General features: G+C 44.7%; 1 protein-coding gene across 1 annotated transcript in view; it reads left to right on the plus strand.

The window, feature by feature from the left end:
- The window catches only part of PKHD1 (PKHD1 ciliary IPT domain containing fibrocystin/polyductin), a 1,769,028-nt gene that overhangs the window by 1,358,265 nt on the left and 387,350 nt on the right, over window positions 1–23,413 (plus strand). The window contains exon 54 of the mRNA XM_078647366.1: window positions 8,360–8,555. Within this exon, the coding sequence (XP_078503492.1) occupies window positions 8,360–8,555 (196 nt within the window). The remainder of the gene's footprint in view (window positions 1–8,359; window positions 8,556–23,413) is intronic.

Consider the following 23,413-nt stretch of genomic DNA (forward strand, 5'->3'; position numbering starts at 1 on the left):
GACTTAGTCAATTTAGATACAAATTGTACCCCGTTATCACTGATTACATGAACTGGAAGACTTTATCCATGAAAACTTTATCCATAAATTGTAAGACTGCAACAGAGTCAATCTTTTCAACAATCGTAATGCATGGCCACCTAGAAAAAATATCAATGATAAAAATAATATATTTTGAGTTAATGCCAATTGGACCTATAATGTCTATAGCAATAGTGTGCCAAGGACCGTCAGGAATTATAGGTTCACACATATTCGGTCTTAAAGTCTTTAAGGCGTTATCAGAATTCGCACAAACAACACACTCCCGTACAATTCTCTCTGCACAAATATGAATACCTGGCCACCAGTACCATTTTTTAACGTTTTGTTTGGTCTTTACAATGCCACAATGATCTTCATGACACAATTTAGCAATCAAATTCCTTAAAGAAGTGGGGGGAACAGCTTTATCGCCTCTAAAAATAGTATCATCGACCACAGAAAGCTCATCATCCTTCACTTCCCAAAAAGGTTTAAGATCAGAAGCCACTTTACACTTATCAGGCCAGCCATTGCGAATGAAAGATATGAGTAATTCTAAAATGCTTTCCTTAAAATATTCCTCATTCCACTTTTCTTTCTTAATACAAAATTGAGTCTCATCATGAACCAAAGCAACTTGTAACGAATCCCATTCACTCACATTACATTCTTGTAATTCAGAAGGCATGCGCGACAAAAAGTCCGCTAACACATTACTTTTGCCAGGGACATATTCAATTCTATAAATGAATTCCTGTAGACGCATAGACATCCTAGCTATCCTAGCTGAAGCCTTGAATAATCCTTCAGTAGTCAAAAGTTTCAATAGGGGTTTATGATCCGATCTGACTGTGCACTCCTTGCCCCATACAAAACTTCTGAAATGTCCTAGCACCCAAACCACCACCAAAGTTTCCTTCTCAGTAACTGAAAATGTACACTCAGGAGCAGTAAGTGCCCTAGAAGCATAAGCAATTATGCACTCCTTACCACACTCATCAATCTGTGACAGGACACCACCTAACCCTTTATTACTTGCATCCACTGTAATTATAGACTTCCTCTCCAGATCAAAAGGACATAATACAGGAGCATGGATAATGGCCTCCTAATAGAGTTGAATTCATTTTCACACTCCTCAGACCATGAAAATCTAACATTACTTTTGAGAAGTTGTCTAATATTGTATAATCTGCTTGAAAAACCCTGGACAAACTTAGAATAAAATTCAACCATCCCTAAAAATGATCTAATTTCATCCTTGCTGGATGGGGACGGGGCATTTTTTATAGCTTCCACTAGTTTAGGTTTGGTTGCTACCCCATCAGCACATAAAACATGACCAAGGTACGTAACAGATTTGACAGAAAATTTACATTTCGAATGCTCGACTGTCAAACCTTTCTCTTCCAGCACACTTAAGACTTCATGAAGAACAGAATCATGCTCATTGCTATCTTTCCCAAAAATGAGAATGTTGTCTTGGAAAAACCTTACTTTGGGATGTTTGCCAAACAATTGATGCATAATACGCTGAAAAATGGCAGCGGCGGATGTCAACCCGAAGGGCATCCTTTTGAATTGAAAGCACCCCATAAGTGTAATAAAAGCAGTAAGGTGTTTGCTTCCCTCATCTAGTGAAATTTGATGATAAGCCGATGACAAATCAATCGTGGAAAAGAACTTAGCATCTTTAACCAAAGACAACATTTCCGAAATTTTCGGTAAGGGAAATTTATCAATAACAATGTTTTGATTTAAATGTCGAAGATCAATACATAAACAAGTTTTACTATTAGACCGTCTGGCCACGACCACTGGCGAAATCCACTCTGAGGATTCAATTGGTTCTATGATATCCTCTTTGACCAATTTATCCAGCTCTTTTCCTACTTCATCACGTAATAAAATAGGAATAGACTTTGTGAGTCTTAGGATTGGCATTGCTTTTTAACACGATGCGGTGAATAAAATCTTTAAAATTTCCTATTTTCCCACTAAAAACCTTTTCAAATTTGGTTAACAAGGAATTCCCAATTTCACTCCCATCTTCAACAACCATAACAGGGTCAGGGCTACTAGGATTCAAAATAATGTTGAGATTTCCTTGATCTTTCCATCCGAGGACGGAAGGTCCTTTCTTAGCGACATATAATTTACCTAGAGATTCCCTGACTTTAATTCTGAAGTTTAAAATTCTAAACCCAATCAAATCTATCTTCTCTCCAGAATAACTATATGGAGAAATATCTGGAGCATACAATTTGTTGCCTAAGAAGTTAAAAAACGTTGAATTCCAAACATCCTTGCTAATTATAGTATATGGCGAACCAGAATCAGCATATATGTCAATGGAGATTCCACCAATTGACATATTACAGATTGGTTTCTTTTTCATGGATTTGCTCCTAGGATCATTTATATTAAATAAAAACAGTTTCTCTTCATGGACATCATCCTTGACAGAGCAATGCAAACATTTTTAATAACAAATTCATCTTCACTAGAAGTAGAATCACAAATAACTTTAACCTTCTTATTTTGTTTCCTGTTAAAGTTTAGAGTAATGACCTATCAAACCACAATTTGAACACTCTTCCTTAATAGCAGGACACAACTTATTATTCGCCAAATGGGATTCACTACCACAATGGAAGCATTTAAGAACAGTATCTTTTTGACCACTATTGCCTTGTTTTTAAATTATGGTTTAGGTTTGAAATTCTGTTTGTTTTGTACTTTAGTGACTACCTGTTCAACAGTATCCTTATTCTCACTTTTATTAGCTTTGGCACTACGACCTGAAAGTTCAGCCTTCCTAACAATGGCTAAAACATCCTTAAGGTCTGCATCCCCATTTATCCAAAGTCTATCCTGGATTGCTGGATCAATAGCATGCATAACAACCTGATCCCTAATGAATTGTTCCTGAAGATGATCAAATTTAAAGTCTTCTGCAATTTTCTTCAATTCAGCAACGTAAACATCAATAGTCTCACCTGGTTGTTGTTTCCTGTGGAAAAATGTATACCTAGTAATACCAATACATACTTTAGGGGAGAATTTTTTATCAAAATCTTTCAAAATATTAGAGAAAACATCCGAGTCACCCCCACCAGTTGTTTTAGTCATTTCATCATAAATCTTTAAGCTACTTGCACCAATTGAATGTAAAAACAGTTTTTTCTTCCTTTCCGGTTTCATTTTACTGTCTTCATCGATTGTTTCAACAAAGTTAAAAAAATAAGCTTTCCATTGCAGCCATTTTATACAAGGTTCTGATCCTGAAGGCCAAAAGGCTTGTGGGAATTGAATGGAAACGTTCTGCGTGGCCATAATGTACAAGAGGAAAACAAAAATGTGAACTTTACTTGGAAATGAAGATGGTAATCCAAAGAAAATAAGATGAACAAAAGGTAAAGCCATAACAAAAAATATCTTTTGGAGCTGTAGAAATATAAACAAACTGTCATAATAATAAAATAGTTTTAAGTATAGAAGCTTACTTGGAGTTCACAGCCGAATAAAAGCAAGCAAAATCCTCAGCTTGAAATGATATAAATGAGTATTATTAAAGAAATAAAAAAATTAAAGCAATTTCTACACGATGTGAAGACCTTGAATAAAATGCTCCAAGCATCCGATGTTTCCAAAATGGCCGTGAGCGTCTACCATCATCGCGCTACACGACGTAACGAACTTGCATCATGTACTTCCAGCGACCGTCAATACGTCAGTCAGGAATGCTGCCGGCTCGCGTTACAAAGCTTCCCTTGCAACGCTCCAAGAACTTCCCTTCACGCTCCAAAGATTCTTCACAGATGCCGGTAAGGTTATTTTAAAAGATGCACAGAAGCAGCGCTAAAGAAAATAAGCGTTATGAAGTGCTGAAATGCGTCAAAATAACCAAATCAAAGTCACGCTCATGCTCTCCGTAATTAACAAAAGTTAACTCCGTTCTTCATAGCATCAAATAAGACTTCCAAAAACTTCCAGCAGACGAAAATAAATCAGAGAGCAGCACGGAAAAGAGGTTAATCCTTATCTTACAGACTGTTCAGGGTTAAAGGATAAATACCTGGAAATCCACCGCAGCTGAAGGCACCTCTGTTTTCCATGTAATACCGGTTTGAAGGAAGTCAACGGAGAACAGGTTTAGAAAAAAAAATAAGTAGCCCAGAGAAATTAAGGGTTCAGTGGGTTTCCTAGTGTTCTTCATAGCTCCCTCGTCGCCAATTGTAAAAGTATGGGTACACAGGAAATTGGTAATTAGAAAGGTTTATTGCGAGAAAACAGGAGCAGGGTAGGGCGCAGCCTACACAAGTCTTCTTCCACTTCAACTGCCCTCAGCTAAGGCTTCTGGAATCTTGGTAAGCAAGAACATTAAAGGTTAAGTAAAAACAAACAATTCTAAATGTAATGAAGACATGACACATACCCTCTTCATTGCCCACCCAGATATCATGGAGGTGACAGAAATTGCATCCTGGTTGGGGAGGTCATCTGGAAGAGGTGGAGATCAGAGTATCTGGTAGAAACCCGACTCCCAATAAACGTGTTGGAGTTGCAGGCCATTCGCCTGGCACTGAAGGCCTACCTACCACCCATCAAAGGGAGCCTGATACAGGTAGTCAGGGACAACGCAACAGCCATGTGGTTCGGTAAAAAGTAGGGCAATGTGAGGTCCTGGATTCTTTACAGAGAGACCCTTTAACCCTGGAGTTGCTGGGATGTCAGGGCATTTTTCTGGTTGTGAACCACCTGGAGTGATCTTTGAACACTAGTGTGGACAAGCTCAGCCAACAGTGCCTGGTGTATAACAAATGGTAGCTTCACCCAGAGGTGGCGCTGGGAATTTCCCAGCAGTGGGAGAAGCCTGGCTGAATATTTCCATCACTGCCAAGAACGTGCAGTGTCCAAACATCTATGCTTTGGAGTGCCAAAGACCACTTTAAGATACACATACAAGCTAGAGTGCAGCACAGTACTCCTATGTGCCTTTCTGCTTCTGACTTCCCCGCCCCGATTTCTTCAGTAGATCCAGAACAACTGGGTCCAAGTCATCCTAGTAGCTCTGGATTGAGCTAGGAGAGTGTGGTACCCAGAAATTCTGGACTCAAACATTTGTTCTCCGATCAGGCTTTTGCTTCAGGAGTATCTTCTGTTGCAGGAGCAGGGCAGGGTACACCTCCATGTATGGTGATTAAGCATCAGCAGTTGGCTGCATTGGATCTTCCTTCTGCGTTGTGGATGTAATCTTTGCTGCATATCGCCCCTCGACTAAGTTGATTTACACTGGGTGCTGGAACAAATTTGTGACCTGGTGTGGTATCCACAACACAGTCCCATTACAAGCCATACTGTCAGGCGGCTTATTGTTTGTTTTGTGATGTCACAGTGGAATATCAATTTGGTCTTGCCTTTACTCGTGTACTCCCTTTGTGCCAATTTGCAGTTGCTCATTGCATCTTCTGGTGTGGAAGACTGTTTTCTTGTGATTACTTCAGCTCGTCATGTGAGTAAGCTTCAGGTTCTAACAGAAGCCTCAGCAGCCCATGCAAAATGTTTTTTCCAGAGAAACTGGTGTTCAGCTCCAAGAAGGCCTTTTTGCCAAAGGTAATCAATAAATCAATCAGCATTGAGTGCTGGCACTGTCACCCCTGGGGGTATCTGGATGCTGGGGTGCGGGTCTCAGTCGAAAAGCCAGGTCTTGAGCATACGGCAGGAAGAGGGAAGAAAGTAGCCGAAAAAGGGAAAACAGAGGGCAGAAAAATAAGCGAGCAGAAATGGAAAAACAGAGGGCAGAAAAACTAGTAGGAAAGGTAAAACTGAGGGTAGAAAAAGGAACAGTAAAAGGCAAAACAGAGGGCAGTGAAATGAGCAGAAAAAATGAAACATAGCAAGAAAAGAGCAGAGGAGGCACAAACAGATGGTAGTAGGTAGACAGGCAACAGAGGTTAGTGGACTACGGGCAAGCTGGACAGGAGAACTGACGTAGGGGGAACTGGGCAAGCCATCGCTCTCCCAACTTTCTTTCCTCTGCCTCACCCCTCAAAGGAGATAGGGAGATGCAATTGGCTGGATCCAACAGAGCCCTCACCTTTTACATTGAATGCACCAAAGACCATTGTTTAGAAGATCAGATTTTTGTGACGTTTTCTGAAGCAAAGAAAGGCAAGGTGTGCAGAAAAGGACTTTGTCATGGTGGATAGTCCTTTGCATCAAGATCTGCTACACACTGGCCAGGAAGCAACCTCTGGAAGGATGGATGGCTCATTCCACCAGAGATCTGAGGCTGCTACCACTGCGTTGTCAGGCTGAGGGCCTGTTTTAGACATTTGTCAGTCCATGACTTGGGTGTCTGTACATGCTCACAAAGCACTACTGCCTTAACAGCCAGGTATAGTGGAATGGAAATTTTGCCCATGTGGTCCTGCAGGACTTTTTGGTCAGAGCCCCTTCCACAGATGCTCGATCTTCAGAGGTACTGCTTTGATATCTATTCTAAAGGTGAGGAATCTGTAGTTAGAAGTATCCATCAGAGCAATAATTTACTTGTCTTTGGTAAAGCTCTTTCTGGTTGGCATTCAATCTCACCACAGATTCCTCACTATCTTCCCACCTCCCTGTTCTGTGAAATTATCTATTTTTCCATATAAAAGAGCACAATCTAAATATCTGCACATGTGTACTCTGACTGGTTTTTGGGCTTTATGTCCCAATGTGCAGCCAGAGTCAAGAAAAAAACTGACGTGAGCACTCTTATTAGTAGCTCCATTTGCCACTTCTGGAACAAAGTCAGGACAGAACAGCATGGTGCGACTTAATGGCACACAAAAGTACTTCTGTGTAAAAATGTCCAGCTCCAGTTCGACGCCTTGGGATATTCTAAAGGTGAGGAGTCTGTAGTTAGAAAGAAAGTTACCGAAGGACTTGTTCTTCAGTGCGCTTGGCATGTGCTTAATTTGCAGATGTCAGGAAGAAAATGAATTCTCGTTAAAACAGATCAAGAAACGGGGACCTCTGGGGGCAAAGTAGTAGGAAACACTTTACAAAAGTTATCTGGCCATCTTTTAGTTGTAGATTGCTGCATTTAAGTGTTAAACTTTTACTAATTCGGCGAAATTTCTGCCCACACTTATTAATGGCCCCCGTCTAAAGACTGAGCTAGACGATTTGTCCACATCATGAAAAATCATACATATTTATATATTTCAAAATAATTTAAACATATTGTAAATAGCTTACAACATACCTTTGCAGTGTACAATATTGATCTGCAGGACTCCTTCCTAAAGGAAAGTGTTGTTTTGAAAGGAACAAGTGTGAACACATAGTAGAACCAAAATCGAAGACCACTTCTGTACCACACCTAGGATATGCAGACTAGAAAAGGCACACATTTTGTTACAGTAATGGTTTGATTTCTACATCATTCATCGGACACTGTGCCACAGTGGAGGCCGCTCCTTCTCCCACCGTGAGGTCGACTGGTGCCGATCCGGACCCAGGCCTGGATCCTTGGCGGCCCTGTGGTGCCAAGACCAGAGCTGTCATCATCGAAGGCCTAGAGCTCCCAGCCGAGTCCCGCAGGTGCACCAGCGGAGTCGGGCTGCCCAAAGATGGAGTAAAGGGGTTCGTACAATGCGCGAAGCTGAGCAGGGGACACTCAGGCTCCCGGAAACGGAGGGAAGCACGGAGTCATCCCTGCAGGCTCCGAGAGCGGACCCAGAGAATGACGAAACCTCCGTGTACCAAGTCACGTCAGATGACAGACGGGTAGAAGGCGAAGAGTGATGATGCTTCTACGCCTTCTTCTTGTGCTTCAACTTACCCGATAACGAAGACGAAGACGACGAATGCGCAGTCGACTGACACCACCTACTGACGCGCAGGGGTACTGCTGAGAAAAAATTCTCCGGATTCAGTCTGAGCCTGGGGTACTTCTAAGGTAAGAATCTATAACTAATATATGTCTCTTACAGATATATTGCTACCAAAAGTAAGTAACTTGTTCATTTTGTTATGCAGAGAAATATCTGAATATACATAAAAATCTATACCAAGCGCAAGTTTATTCTTGAAACTGAACACATAGAATATTGCATGGGGTATGTGCTAGATTTGCTGAATAGCAGTACATATCATCCTTATCTGTGAAGTTATCTATGGTTACAAACTGTGTCACGATATCTAGTCATGCATCCCTGTATAATTTGAACTACCAAGATAAACATGACAGTGCGAAATATGTTTTGGATCTTATTGACCAATACATATTGTAGATGTTCTGAAATTTTCCTCCGAGTGATTATATACTATATTTTATATGCAGTACTCAGCCACGTTCGATAACTTTGCTGCTGGAAATTACTTGCTTGTGCAGCATGGAGACTTACCATCGCGTGTGGCTGTGATGATCACTTGTGGAGGACAGCCAGGCCAATCACTACAGTTCCCACCCTCTCCGAGTAGAAACAAAGGCTGTGATTGGTTCTTCGATAGGCGAATAAGGAAACTAACGTATCTGGGTAAGTGATCGCGCTGCATTCCTGACTGCGCTTTGTATAGATTCCTTGTAACTTCTTAAATAAGGGATATCATGATAACCCACCTCATTGCACCTGGTGTCAATTTTATGGAGGTAAAGAGCGATTGGGTCGGACCTGCGGAGATTCGAACCTGTTGTACATACATCACACAATGGCATATCTAAGCACACCTGCTCTAGGGCTTCTAACGTTGGGCGACCCACTGTTTCAGTTTTTTAGGTTTTGCCTGCAAGTGCACACGTAGTGCGCATGCGCTAAAAAACCTCTTGAGTTCTATATCGGATCGATGACCCGCCTCTGTCTCTCATTGGCTAGCTCCATAAATGGAGGCTAGCCATTGGGAGACAGAGGCTGCCAATCGCGCTTTCTCGGGGAAAACGCGATTCGGGGGCGTTTCTCTGGCTTTTTTTAAACCCCGCCCCTTGCTGCCGTGTGTCCCGGGCCGCGCTGTGATTGGCTGCAGGCCCGGGACACCCCCGTGACGTAATTTCCCGGGCCGCGCTGTGATTGGCTGCCGGCTGGGACACCCCCGTGACGTCAGCCAATCACAGCACGGCCCGGGACCTGACTTGTTTTTCTTGTTTCTTGCCTTATGTCTTCCCGCTCTCCGTGCCTGTCCGTGTGTGAAATGGCACTAACCGACCCAGCGCTAATGGGAATGGGCACAAGTGTGATAGTCTTTACAGAGGGCAATAAACCGTTACTGTCGGTGGTCCTTTCAACGCCTTTCTGGCTGAAGCACCGAAGACTAAAAGAGGGCGCAGAGACATTAAGTAAATTCAGTGAAGACTGTGCCCCGTGAGAGGCGGCCGCCTTGATTCTTCGCTCCCACACACCGAGAGGCTCTCCGGACCGAGAGGCTCTCCGGTGGAGAGCGGGCGTCGCTGCCGTTACCCACTTGCTGTCCATGAACGAGTACTGCCCATTGTTGTCTCACCGGCGCGTCCGGCGTGCGCCCGCCACCCCTCGGCCCAGTCCTTGGTGTGCTAAGGGGCGGGGATGACAGAATACTCGAGGGGGGTGAGGGCAGAGGGAGGCGAGTGTTGCTACAACTAAAGAGCCACCGGCTTTCGGCACAGCCTCGGCGTCCCTGGCAATCGCCGGATCCGGCCAGCCGAGTTGTTGGGGCGGTATATAAAGGGCCAGGGCCGCGCCGGGGAGGGTGTCTTCTCTGCTCTGCCTGAGGCGCGGAACCCAGGGTGAGGTGAAGGAGGAGGCAACCGCCGCCCGACGGGACCCTCACCCCAGGAAAGCTGGGAGCCCCCCCAAAAGACAAGAAGGAAACTCCAACAAGCCATGGCCGACTCCCTCCGGCGGTTGAAGAACGGGGCGCTGTGCAAGTACATGCAGGAGAAACTGGACGACTGGTACCAAGACTACCACGTAAGTCTGACTGGAGACGCCCGTTGGTGAGGGGAGTGCGGTGACGCACGCGCGCGCCCTGGGGAGCATGCCCCGCGTCTGAACCACCCGGCAGCGGTGCCCACATGTAACCCTGACATTCATTTTAAATAACTCAATCGATAAATCCAATCTGTTCTTTTTTGCTTCCAACCTCTCCATCTATTGCTGACAACATGTTGTGATGTATGTGTAATTGCTTTTTGAATGGCGGGCGTGCGCTTGAGTGCAAAGACTTTTCAATTTGTATGCATAAATTGGAATTCTGGAAGTCGCCGACTTGGACTAATAGGCAACTGATCATCTGCAGCAACCGCAGCACTTTTAACATTATATTAAGTTATATCAAATTTGCTAAAGATACCACGCAAAATATGAACATATCTCCACACAGAGCCTAGCATACACTTTCATCTCTTTGAAAAATCATTTTAGTAATCTGGGCAGTGTAAGACGGACGCCTGCCAGTTTAATAGTACAGAAATTTAGCAATGCTTTTATATAAATGCACTCGTCGTTTTCTTTCTGCGTTTTCAAATGTGTCGTTAACAGGTGCTTTAACGCTACGCATGTTATCTGGGCCATGTTAATAGCCTGTTGACTTTCCACTGCAGAGTTTAATATTCCTGCATTGATTTCACGGGGAAAAAGTTTGGTTACTATAGTGACGCCTAGCCTATTCTCTGTGAAATTGCAACACTCGCCTGACAGCTAAAGCTTGCAACATAGAACACAAAAAAACAGGAACCGGCCCTGGAACACTGACAGTTTGAAGAATGACTTAGATAAGATCGGCAAACAGTAGTAATCTCTTCCCGAGGGGGCGTGGCACGAGCAGACCTTTATTTCCGCTGGACTGGCTCTGATTTCACAACCAGGAGGGGAAGTGTGGGATTTCGTCATGCAGGTGAAATCTTTTACCGTTTACAAACGGCAGCCTCAGTTGTATCGCTTCATATCACAAGCGTACACACTTGACATTCACTAAAATAAAACATACAAATGCCATTGCAATATCTTTCTTTGCACGTTTATTACTTGGTCCAAAAGGCTGCATGATTTATGCATGGTGCACTAAATAAATTATATTTTGCCACATACGTTACAGAATACTACATGTTGGGAAGCACAAGAGTTTAACAGTAGTGCTGTTCGTACTAACCTGAAAAAGTGCAAGTGCTTGGAATAAGGAATTGACATAAATAGCTCTAGGTGTGTGTTTTCGAAATATATCTGATCTGCTATTATAATTTGTTAGCATGTTACTTCTCAAAAAATCCCTTGTCATATCACGATAAGCAAGTTGGTCATTTTTTGTATTTGAATTATGTTTCTTAAACAAGATAGATTAGCTGACTGCATTTCGTTCAAATTAGGACTATGTGTCTTGCTGCAACTGAATACATTTTTAATTTACAAATGAGGGTTTGTAATGTTTAGATTATTGAATCACTTACCAGTGAGGCAGTAAGTGATTCGCAGGGTGTGGCGTTGAGGCACTGGTTGGCACCTGGCTGCTGGAGTCCGAAGTGGTATGTCTGCCATCACCAGGCCACGTCTACTATCTCCCCCTGTGCTACTCTCCCTCCCTGTCACTATCTCCCCTTGCGCTGCTCTCCCTCCCTGTGTCACTATCTCCTCCTGCACTGCTATTCCTCCCTGTGTCGCTATCTCCTGCTGCACTACTCTCCCTCCCTGTGCCATTATCTCCCCCTGTGCTACTCTCCCTCCTTGTGTCACTATCTTCCCTAATCTGCTCCCCCTCCCTGTGTCGCTATCTCTCTCTGCAGTACATGGGAGGAAGAAATGTTCAACTCAACACTGGAAAAAGTGTGGGGTTCAGAGACCGTGAGAATGAGGGGCCTGAAATAGCATAGAACAAGAAGTGGTGGATAGTTCGGGAAAAAAGGGGAGAGTTGGTTTGTCATGAGTGATCCGCCTGTTGCCTGCTTGTGACCCTGTTTTCGTGCCTCTGTTGCCTGCTTGTGATCCTGTTTTCGTGCCTCTGTTGCCTGCTTGTGATCCTGTTTACGTGCCTCTGTTGCCTGCTTGTGACCCTGTTTACGTGCCTCTGTTGCCTGCTTGTGGCCCTCTTTACGTGCCTCTGTTGCCTGCTTGTGACTGTTGCCTCTTGTGACCCTGTTTTCGTGCCTCTGTTGCCTACTTGTGACCCTGTTTTCGTGCCTCTGTTGCCTGCTTGTGACTCTGTTGCCTGCTTGGGACCCTGTTTTCGTGCCTCTGTTGCCTGCTTGTGGCCCTCTTTACGTGCCTCTGTTGCCTGCTCGTGACCCTGTTTTCGTGCCTCTGTTGCCTGCTTGTGACCCTGTTTTCGTGACTCTGTTGCCTGCTTGTGACTCTGTTGCCTTCTTGGGACCCTGTTTTCGTGCCTCTGTTGCTTGCTTGTGACCCTGTTTTCGTGCCTCTGTTGCCTGCTTGTGACCCTGTTTTCGTGCCTCTGTTGCCTGCGGGGGGGCTCGCAGTGTGTGGGGCTCGCAGTGTGTGGGGGGGGCTCGCAGTGTGTGGGGGGGGCTCGCAGTGTGTGGGGGGCTCTGTGTGTGTGGGGGCTCTGTGTGGGTGTGTGTGGGGGGGGCTTTGTGTGTGTGTGGGGGGGGCTCTTTTTGGTGTTTGTGTGTGTAATTTGCTAGAGATAAAGCTAGTGGCATTGTAAATGACAATGCCATTTATTTATGTTAAAAAAAAAACCTAAATCAAAATAATGTCAAGAGCAATGCCAATAGCTTTAACTTTAACAAAGGCAAAACCATTGCATTGTAAATGCTTGTTTCTTTTTCAATCAATAACATACTGCACACTAGGAATATGTTTGCATTTGGAGAAACAACACGCCATTTTCAAGAAAGCAAAGTTTAGAGGAGAGGGGTCATACCTGTTCTTTTCCCCAAGTAACCGCCCACATCCGTTTTCTACAGCAACGTTGCATACCAAGTATGTTTAACACCTCAGCTCGCTGTTCGCTTCCATTAACTCCTCGACTGCCATTTAAATGACTTCATCTCCACGACACTTTATCATGCATTTTTTCGTTTTCTTGCATAAACGATTAAGTCCAAGATTCACAGCACCACCAGTTTTTCATTGGTTGGATCACTAGTCATAGTATACCATATAGCCTCATTTTAATATACCATGCCTCTTTAATATGTGCCTCTAGGTGGCGCTGTTGCTCCAGGTCTGTCTCGGTGAAATGTCACCCATGTTACTCTGCCGATTCGAAATCGCACAGATGATTCGACGTTCGACGTCGCGCATCCCTCATGATCATACACTAGGTCAGGGGAGAGTTTTTTGCGAAGCTGCGAGAAGGGAGGCAGGCGGTATTGCAGCGCTGGTTTTGTTACACATATCTTGCTTAATTTTTTATTAAAAAAAAAAGATGTTCCAGGGCCACCCTTTTTTTTGTGTGAAGAACTCGCCTGCAGCGCTACCTAATAATGTTGGTGTATTGCTGAATTCATTGCCGATCATTGAACCCACTTAATGTCCCCTCCTTCCACCACACTTCTTGTCTGTTGATTCCACTCTGCATATTTTTTTACTGTCTTTAGTTTTGCCCTTTTTCGCTGTTTCCTGTCTTTCCCTATTTCCTTCCTCGTGCCTGTTTGTTCTGCCTTTCTGTCTGTTACTCTGTGGCAAAATCTGACGAGGAAAAACAAGTTCTTATCCTAAGAAAAGAGTTCTGGGGCGCAGCACCTGCAACCCCGGCACACATTAAACATGACTGAAACTTTTTATATCCTAAGAAAAGAGTTCTGGGGCGCAACACCTGCAACCCCGGCACAAATTAAACATGACTGAAACTTTTTACAATGTGCCATTTCACTTCTCGCTACAACTGCGCTTCACTTTCGGACGTCTCCTGTTTCATGTACAGTATAATTAATTGTCATGCCTGCAGCTCCTTGTATGACGCACGTCCCCTGATTTCAGGAATCAATAACTTATGAACTTGCCCTCGTTATGTACTTTCACAATCTTTCTAATGCCAGGGCTGGAACTTGGTGTCTCCGTTCACTGTGATGGAAGGGGAGGTTTCGAAACAACCATGGAAAGTTTACAGAGTTCTTAACGAAGTTACCTGTGACTACGATCATGATGCATTATGGGCTTGAAAGGGCGAGATTTTGATCGATACCTTATCTCTATTGATCCAAACCTCGATCTGGTCGACTGAACCTTTGTTGCCTGTCTGTAAGGAAAGAAAGTGCACCTATTTCCAAGTCAGTTCACCCAAGAAAGGACTCTACTCCCAAAGACCACAGACAACTTCTAGCTTTCAAAAGTTTATTGTAAAGAAATGATAAGCTGCAAATACAGACATCTCAGAATGAGATTCACGAGATACACAGGTCCAATTACATACATGTGCTCTCGAAAAGCCCTCAGACGAGCAACAGAAATCACTAACACAAGTTCTAAGAATAATAAAGCTATCAGCATAGACGCATATCTCTCCTTCATTTAGGTTGGAGGAAAAACAAACACAGGTTAGGCGTCCCTACCCTGTTCTAGATGGTATCCCTACTTAACCAAATCCCAACCTAACAAAGGTGTCAGCAGTGAATGACCCCCAAGGGAAGTCACTCACTCTAAGTCTCTTGGTGAAAACCTATAGTTCTCCAGTCATGACCCCTCTCTGCCTACCCATCCGCTCTCTAAAGGGTCCTCAGGTCTCTGCTCTAACTCCACCCAGGGGTGCTGTCCCTAATACAAAACAGTCAACAACATTTGAGACGCCCCTTGCGAAACGCCTCTCACGTGGTGCAACTTCAGGCTTTTTCCATGATGCTTTGTATTGGGCCTCAGACGTTAGAGTTGACCTTGCTTCTCAGTCTCTTCTCCGGCCCGCTGATACCCCTTAAACATTCCAGAACCCTCCTCCATGTCTGGGCCGTCTACTGAACAGACCTCTATTCATTCATTTATAATTGGATCCCCCCTTTCCTGTTGCAGACAGATATCTGTCGCCAAGAACCCAACTCTCATAGACTTCTAAAAAGGCTTGCAACATTTCTCAGCCCAGACATGTACGTGTAAATCAATGCTAAAACATTTCAGGCCTACAATATTTCTCATTATGATTACAGCATTCAACTTCTTCATTTAATTAAAGCATGTTAATACTCTTATTCTATTATTAAGTAAACATTTCTATAAATCATGGTCTATTAATGCAATGACCAAAAACGTTAATATAATCTGTGTCGTGAAAAGAACCATCTTCCCTTTCAACTCCAGCTCTGGCCCTGAGGCCTACCACGTTCTGCTTTTAACCATATACCATCTTATGTTTTAGCAGCTTCACGACATGGATTCAAAAAATAATCACATCTAATAAAGTCATATAATGACACACATTTCTGTATTAGTTCCACTTCTACTTAAATCTCTACATTAGCTATACATTCAGAATATATTTGCAGATACTATTAGCACTCATGGCATTTCTCTTCATGATTTGTGCTTACTACAGGTAAGTGTGATGCACTCATACATTTAAATCAGTTTGCGCTCTCTCAGTTCCCCCCTTTGATGACCTCTCGGGGTCATCACTAACATTAAACTGCAGTTATTGCTGGCATTCTCTGCGCTTCCAGAGCTCTCAGGCTCCTGTACTGATTATCTTGTATGGCAGCCAATCTCTGCAGCTGCTCTCTTTGGGCCCTTTCTGACCTTCTTGCTCTGTACCATTTGAATACCCTCACCAATCCCCACAATATTATCCCACAGATCAATATTATGATGATAGGCTTCAGGATATACCATACAAAGCTTTTGCCTAAGGCGGAAAACCACCCTCCAACTGTACTCATTCCGTGGCCCACCTTTTCCCAAACATTTTCTCTACTCAAGTCTTCGATCTCCTTGTGAATACTAGTTATGTTCTTAATAACTTTCTCAAGGGGCTTCGAATTGTCTGGAATGTAAGTGCAACATTCCTGGACCTTCAAAGCCTTACAGACTCCGCCCTCTTTTGCTAGTAGGACATCTAATGCAAGACGATTTTGAAGAACCATAGCCCTTATCGATTGCATCTCTCCTTCTACCAGCATTAAGGACTGAGCAGTGCTGGCAGACAACCTGTCGACAACTGTTGCCAGTCGTCTAATTTTAACATCATTAAGGATTATTCCCAAAAGAGGGAACATAGCTCCAAAGACATCTCCAACCATTTCGGCATCACCTACATCTCTCCTTCCCCTCGATGATGTCTGACCCTCAATGATCACTAAGTCTTGTGCATGATATATTTTGGGGAAGACAATTGCCAAGTAACATGATCCATACCAGTTATCAGGTAGTCTCACGTAAGCATTTCTTCCACATACAAAATACACATTTGGAATCACTTGCATTCCCTTCAGGAAATCCTTAGTGTAGTACTCTAAATTAAAAGCATGTTCACAGTCAACTTCACCCACGTATACATTTTCATAATACGTTTTGGCTCGGTGAAGACATAACTTTCCTCTCTGCGCTTTATCTAAAGCTATTGGACCACTACTACCCTTTCTCTTGTGTGACTTCTCTTCCTCGGTCCAATCTAATTTCCCTTGTCCTGATTTTTTCAAAATCTTTTGTCTCCTGTAACGATCATCCACCTGCCCTATGAACTTCTTCTCGACTTCTGACACCTTGCATGTCAGGTTATTTCTACGGGCATGTGAAGTATCTAAGGTAATCCAAGGAATGAAGAACTTAGCCAATCTGTCTTCACTCTTCCAGTAATCCCATTTATTCATCTGCTTATAATTTGGGACTTCTGGCAACACTGAATCATAATTTGAGAAATAGTATTCAAAACTATCTCTCTCATAAAATATACTAAGCAATAAGCTACATGTAATGCCATATGTCAGAGGGAGGTGATGATAGCGAATTCCTTCATCTACAGACGCAGGCAACTGCATGCAGACGTAGCAATCCTTAACCTCCATGGCATCCACGTATTCATACAAAAGTTTAGCATAAGCATTTGACCTAAAGTCTCCTTGGGACTCGTCTACATGTAACCTGCGGGCTTCTGCAGCCAATAACGCTTTCTCTTGAGTATTTTCCCTTTTCTCACCAGCAACAATAGGTGTAAGCGTTACTACAGAACTCACATCAGTTACCTTTACCTCTTCCTCATGTCCCTTTACATAAGAAATTGTTACCACTAAAGCTATTAGTATTATCACTCCTACTATTAGTGTACCTATTATACATTTAGCTCTGCGGTTCGGGGTGCCGGCCTCCATTTCGTCAGATATTATAGCTCTCTCTTTATCTTTGCAAAAAGTTCTTTTCCTCTCGTTCCTTTACAGTCTCTTTTCAATCCTTTTGTCTTTAGAATCCACACAACTGGAGGCTGACAGCCTTCTTCGCAAAAGTCCTTTAACAGTTCAAAAAGACAACCCTAGCCCTTCTCCATCCACTCAAGGGGAATTCCCTAAAATTCTCTGCTTCCTGGGCGCTAGGTAATCTTCTTTTTCTGCTTGCTTTATTTACAAAGTCCTTTAACAGTCTACTATCAGATTTGTGGTTGCAGCTTCAATAGCATAGTTCAGTATTTCCAAACGAAGATTGTGCTCTTCATGTGCTGTTATCGTTGTACCAAAGTCGGGGAATTGCAATTCTGAAAGGAACATGTGTTTTAACTTGCTGAGGCGGGGAGGTCTGGGGAGCACGAATGTTAGTGACCCTTCTTGTTCGACACCGGGTACCAACAGTCGTATTTCCACGGTGATAATGGGCTCAGAACTGGACACCACCACCGCTCGGATCCTCCCTGTCTCCGGTTTCACAGACATTTGTCGCCAGATATGTCCACTCAGGTGTGGAGTATCTTCTGTTAGGCACTCGCACTCTTCTTGACCTTCTTCGGTCCGGTGCTTCAGCGCCCTGAGCACCTTCTTCTGGGTCTGAGTCTTCTGATATCGGAGGAAGGGTTGCTTCTGGAGTTGACCTCAGGCTAGAGCTCCTTCTTTGCGGCCAATTAGCTTCTCCACGTGCCCTTCTACTCCTTCTCCTTCTGGTCTGTTCTCGCTCTCTTTCAGACCTGTCAGGGTCAGACTCGTACTCCCAGCTGCTTTCTCCTTCTGTAGCGTCGTCTGTTTCGCTGTTGTACTGACCGTCCTCAGCTTGGTCAGACTCGTTCCCTGCTTCCGCTGGCACCTCTACAGCTTGGCTAGCCCCCTCTATGGCTTCTCGGTCCTCTGCTGGACGTCTATCCGAGAGAGGAGCTGTTTCCAGAGGTGCTGGAACCCTTTTCGTATGTGACGCGTGGATCCAATTGGGCAGGCCTCCCACCTTTACAGCTGTGTTTGTGATCAGGATGACCTGGAAGGGCCCACGCCAACGAATATCCAGACAGCTTCTTCTCACGTGTTTTCTTACCAGGACCCAGTCCCCAGGGTTCAGGTCATGGCACGGGCCCTGGCACGCTGGAACCTCTGCAGCCTGCACCTGAAGGGACACAGAACGCATGGCGTCAGACAGCCCCTTACAATAGTCCAGGATCATATCATCTGTGATATTTAACAATGCAGTAGCTGGAATAGATGGCAGCCTCATTGCTCTCCCCATTAACACCTCATGTGGTGACAACCCTGTTCTTCTGTCTGGGGTACTACGAAGGCTCATGAGGACTAATGGCAGGGCATCAGGCCAACTCAGGGTCGTTGAGGAGCACACTTTCGCTATTCTGGCCTTGATTGTTCCATTGATCTGTTCCACAATTCCTGAGGCTTCTGGTCGGTAACTGCAATGCAGCTTTTGGTCAATATTTAGTGCTACACAGATCATCTTCACAAGCTCGCTGTTAAAATGTGTTCCCCTATCTGATTCCAAAAAGGCCGGCACCCCGAAGCGAGGGATGAGTTCTCTAAGCAGTAACTTGGCCACTGTGAGGGTGTCGCACCTACGTGTAGGGTATGCCTCAACCCATCTGGAGAACACACAAACAACCACCAGGACATAGCGGAGGCGGTTGCACCTTGGCATTTCAATGAAATCTATCTGCATTCGATTGAATGGACCTCCAGACCTTCCTATGTGACTTAGTGCAACTGGTGTTCTTTTCCCTACGTTCAGCTGCTGGCAGGTCACACAACGCTGGCACACTGCTTCTGCTGCTATTCTAAACTTAGGATTGTACCAAGTCTGTCTAAACACTCTCAGCATAGCATCTCTCCCTAAGTGTACGGGACCATGTATAAGCCTAGCCATTGGACTCACCATCTCATTGGGCAACACTGCTCTGCCGTCTGCTGAGACCCAAAAATGGGTCTCACCCATTACACATCCTGCCTTTTCCCATGTTTCTTTTTCAGAATCAGGAGCATTTTCTTGCATGGTTGACAGTTCATCCCAAGTATCAACAGTTTCCAGTATCATGGCTAATTCAGTTCTTACATTTATTCCACCCACATCCACCTCTGTGAAAGAGTAACCTTGTTCCGCGCAATACCGCGCAACTTCATCAGCATATCTATTGCCTTTCGAAACAAAGTCCTCATTTCTGGTATGTGCGATGCACTTTACAACTGCGATACTTGCTGGGCATTGCAATGCTTCTAACAACAGGCGCACAAACTCTCCATTGCGAATGGGAGAGCCTGAAGAGGTCATGAACCCTCTTTGAGACCATAACTGCCCGTAATCATGAACTACCCCATACCCATACTGGCTGTCGGTGTATATGGTAACTCGAATTTGATTGCCTGCTAAGCAAGCACGTGTCAGGGCAATAATCTCGGCTACCTGAGCGGAGTGTACTCCTTCCAGGCACCCAGCTTCCACAACTCCTTCAATTGTACAAACAGCATAAGCTGCTCTCAACTGCCCAACTTCGTCTCTTACACATGAGCCATCGACAAAGAAAACTTCGTCTGGGTCGGTCAGTGGCTCATCTACGATGTCGGGTCTGGGTTTGGTGCATAGTTCAGTCACATCGAGACAGTCATGGTCTGTACATTCATCATCATCATCTATATCATTTGGAAGTGGCATCAAGGTAGCAGGGTTCAAAACAGAGCATCTCTTGAGGGTCACGTTCTCTGCAGCAAGAATAACTTGCTCATAGCGCGTGAGCCTGCTATTGGTCAGATGCTGTGTTTTGGTCCTGGTCATCAACAGTTCAACAGAATGTGGCACGCACACCTCTAACGGGTGCCCCATGACAATATTTTCACATCTCTCAATGCTGACACCCGTTGCAGCAACGGATTTGAGACATCCGGGCAACGCTGCGGCTACTGGGTCTAAAGTAGCCGAGAAATAAGCAACTGGTCTACGGGCATTCCCATGGATTTGGACCAACACAGACAACGCGCAACCTTCTCTCTCACAACAGTAAAGAAAAAATTGTTTATTGTAATCAGGCATTCCCAATGCCGGAGCGCGACACAGGTCCTCTCGCAGCTGTAGGAACGCCATCAAACAGTCTTTGTCCCATGGTACCGGATCACTCACCTCTTTGTGCGTCAGTTTTTGCAAGGGCTTTGCTTTCAGTGAAAAGTTCACGATCCACTGTCGGCAATAACCCACCATCCCTAGGAACATCCTGACCTCTCTCTGTGTCTTAGGCGCATTCATTTTCATGATCGCCTCTATCCTGTCTGGTGACACTTTTCGTTTGCCTTTCTCAATTCTGTGTCCCAAGTACTGCACTTCTGTCAGGCAGTACTGCAATTTTCCCGGGGACACCTTATGCCCATTGGCAGCTAGGTGATTTAACAAAGCAATGGAGTCTTCTCTGCAAGCTTCTTCTGTTTCTGACGCCACAAGGAGGTCGTCTATGTACTGGACCAGAACTGACTTCTGGGGCAGCACTAGACTTTCAAGATTTTTCTTCAAAAGCTGGTTAAAGATCGATGGACTCTCTGTATACCCCTGAGGGATACGACACCATGTTAGGACGCGATTTTCCAGCTTAAATGCGAAAAGAAAATGGCTATCTTCGTCCAAAGGGATCGAAAAGAAAGCCTGACAAAGATCGATCACTGTGAACCACTCTGCTTGGAATGGAATCTGAAACAGTATCACTGATGGATTCGGTACCACTGGACAACATGAAACGACTATGTTATTAATCTTTCGCAGGTCCTGTACTATCCGAAATTTCCCATTGGGTTTCTGCAGACCCATAATCGGGGAGTTGCATGGACTACCCACGATTTCTTTCAGTATTCCCTGTTTAATCATGGACTCGATCACGGGTTTTATGCCTGCAATCGTTTCTGGAGTCAATTTATATTGGGGTGTTCTTGGGAACTCAGCATGCGGTTTCACTACAATTTTCACTGGGTCCACCCCTTTGACCAATCCAATCTCTTCCCCAGTGAAATCCCATACTTCTGATGCCACTGTCTCTCTCAAGTCCCAGGGAAGCTCCTCTACTGTTAAAGTAGGGTACAGTTCCACGCATATTCTAGAGTTTGCAACTTTGAAATCTGCGTCATCATCATTGGTCAATACCTCCACTCCCTGAGGTGTACAGTATATAGTACAATTTAATTTACACAACAGGTCTCTTCCTAGCAGACACACAGGGCTTGAATCGCAAACCACAAACTGGTGCTCATCACTGTACTTCCCTATTTTCACCTGCACCGGTTCTGTCAATTGGCTGGTTATTCTCCTGTTTGCGACCCCTACCACCTGTATGGTCTCTCCAGACATGGGCAGGTCTGGAACTGCAGCTGATCTGATCGTGGATCTAGTGGCTCCTGTGTCCACCAGAAATGTCGTAGGGCACCCTGCTACTTCTGCTTCCACATAGGGTCCCCTCTGATCTACCTCTAAGGCTGCCCCAAGGGTGCAGTCTTCTCTTTCCACTCTCTGTCCGGTTAATGGGTCCACATAATAGCACTCTTCCCCTTCCACAAACAGGGGCATTTGTCTATATGTCTTACCCATACTCCCTACTCGAGGAGGTTGCGGGAACTGGGCTCGGGGAGGAGCCCCCCCTTTGAGCACCTTTCCTTGGTATGGCGTTACCCCTCTTGTAGGTGCGCTTTGGACCTCTTCCTCCTCTTCCTCTTGCTCTCCTATCTCTACATTGTAAGGGCACTCGCGTTTCCAATGCCCCAGCTCGTTACACTGGTGGCACCTAGTCGTTTTCTTCAAGGTAGCTATGTCTATTCTGGGTCTAAAGGTGGAACTCTCCTCATTACCCTTGTTCTGACTGTACTGCTTCTTTCCTCCTGTACCTGTTCCTTGCTGCTGTTGCTGCGGTCCCCCTTTCCCTGCTGCTTGCATCTGTACCACCATCAACTTTTCTTTTAGTTTCTTAGCCTTGGAATCAATCTCATCACAGCAGTACCTTGCATATCTCAGTATTTCATCTAGGGGTTTAGTTTGCCAACAAATCGAGTGTTGCTGAATCATTAAACTAATATCCGGTCTCAGTCCCAGGACGAACTTGGACACAAATTGCCCTATGTCTTTTGGATCCATTACATCCAAGCCGCTATACTGTTTAAACGCCTTCAGCAATCTCTCGTAATATTCATGAACTGTCTCTTTGGGTTCCTGTCTTGTTCGGTCTATTCTGACCCAATCTATGTCTTGCATTGGCACCTTCTCTTTCAGCCAAGTCATCACTCTCTCGAATTTTGCCATCACAATCTCGGACGGCCCATTAGTCTTGGCATCTCTCTCTGGCTCCGTTGTGGGCCACTCAGCGCTAACCTTGCATGCTGTCCACAGATCGCCTGGTACTACAATGTCAAACAGCGTGTTCAGATCTATCCAAAGGACCTTTGAGATTTTTACAAATCTCTCCACTTGCTTATACCACTCCACTGGGCTCTCACGTAATTTGGGGAAAGAGGTGGTAAAAGCAGCTAAATCTCCCCTACTCCAAGGGACATGTACATAGTTCCCGTTTGCAACTTCACGCAAAGGGTAAGCTTCTATTCCCTGCTGTCCTGGTGTCATACCAATCATGCTTCTCCTGCCGGTCCCTTTCTTGGACCACCTCTCTTCCCACTTATCTAGTGCCCTCCATGTCCTTATTCCAGTAATCAGTTCCCTTATGTGTGTTTTCAGCCCAATCGTTCTCCTCTCATCTAGGTCTCGATCTGAGTAATGTAGCCTGTGGTTACCCTGTAATGCTTTGGTTCTTGACAAGTCCACCATATATTTGCCTGCTAGTTCGACTAACTTCTCATGGACTGCTCTCGCCTTTCGAGTGATGTCCTTTGCCATATACAGTATTTCATCCTGTTCATACATTTCCATTCTTTCTAAAGGCAGGGTACCATCTACCATGTCATCCAGATCTGACCTTAAGCTGGAGACATCGAGTCTCTTGGCTTTTATCTCAGCTCGCAATATGTCTTTCGAAGGGGGCTCGCTGGTCTCCCTACCATCCCAACTTCGAGCTCTGCGTTTGGGCTCAGGAGAGTTAATGGGTGGCCTCCCTTGCTCCC

The sequence above is a fragment of the Lissotriton helveticus genome, chromosome 6 (genome assembly GCF_964261635.1).
Source record: "Lissotriton helveticus chromosome 6, aLisHel1.1, whole genome shotgun sequence".
Lineage (NCBI taxonomy): Eukaryota > Metazoa > Chordata > Amphibia > Caudata > Salamandridae > Lissotriton > Lissotriton helveticus.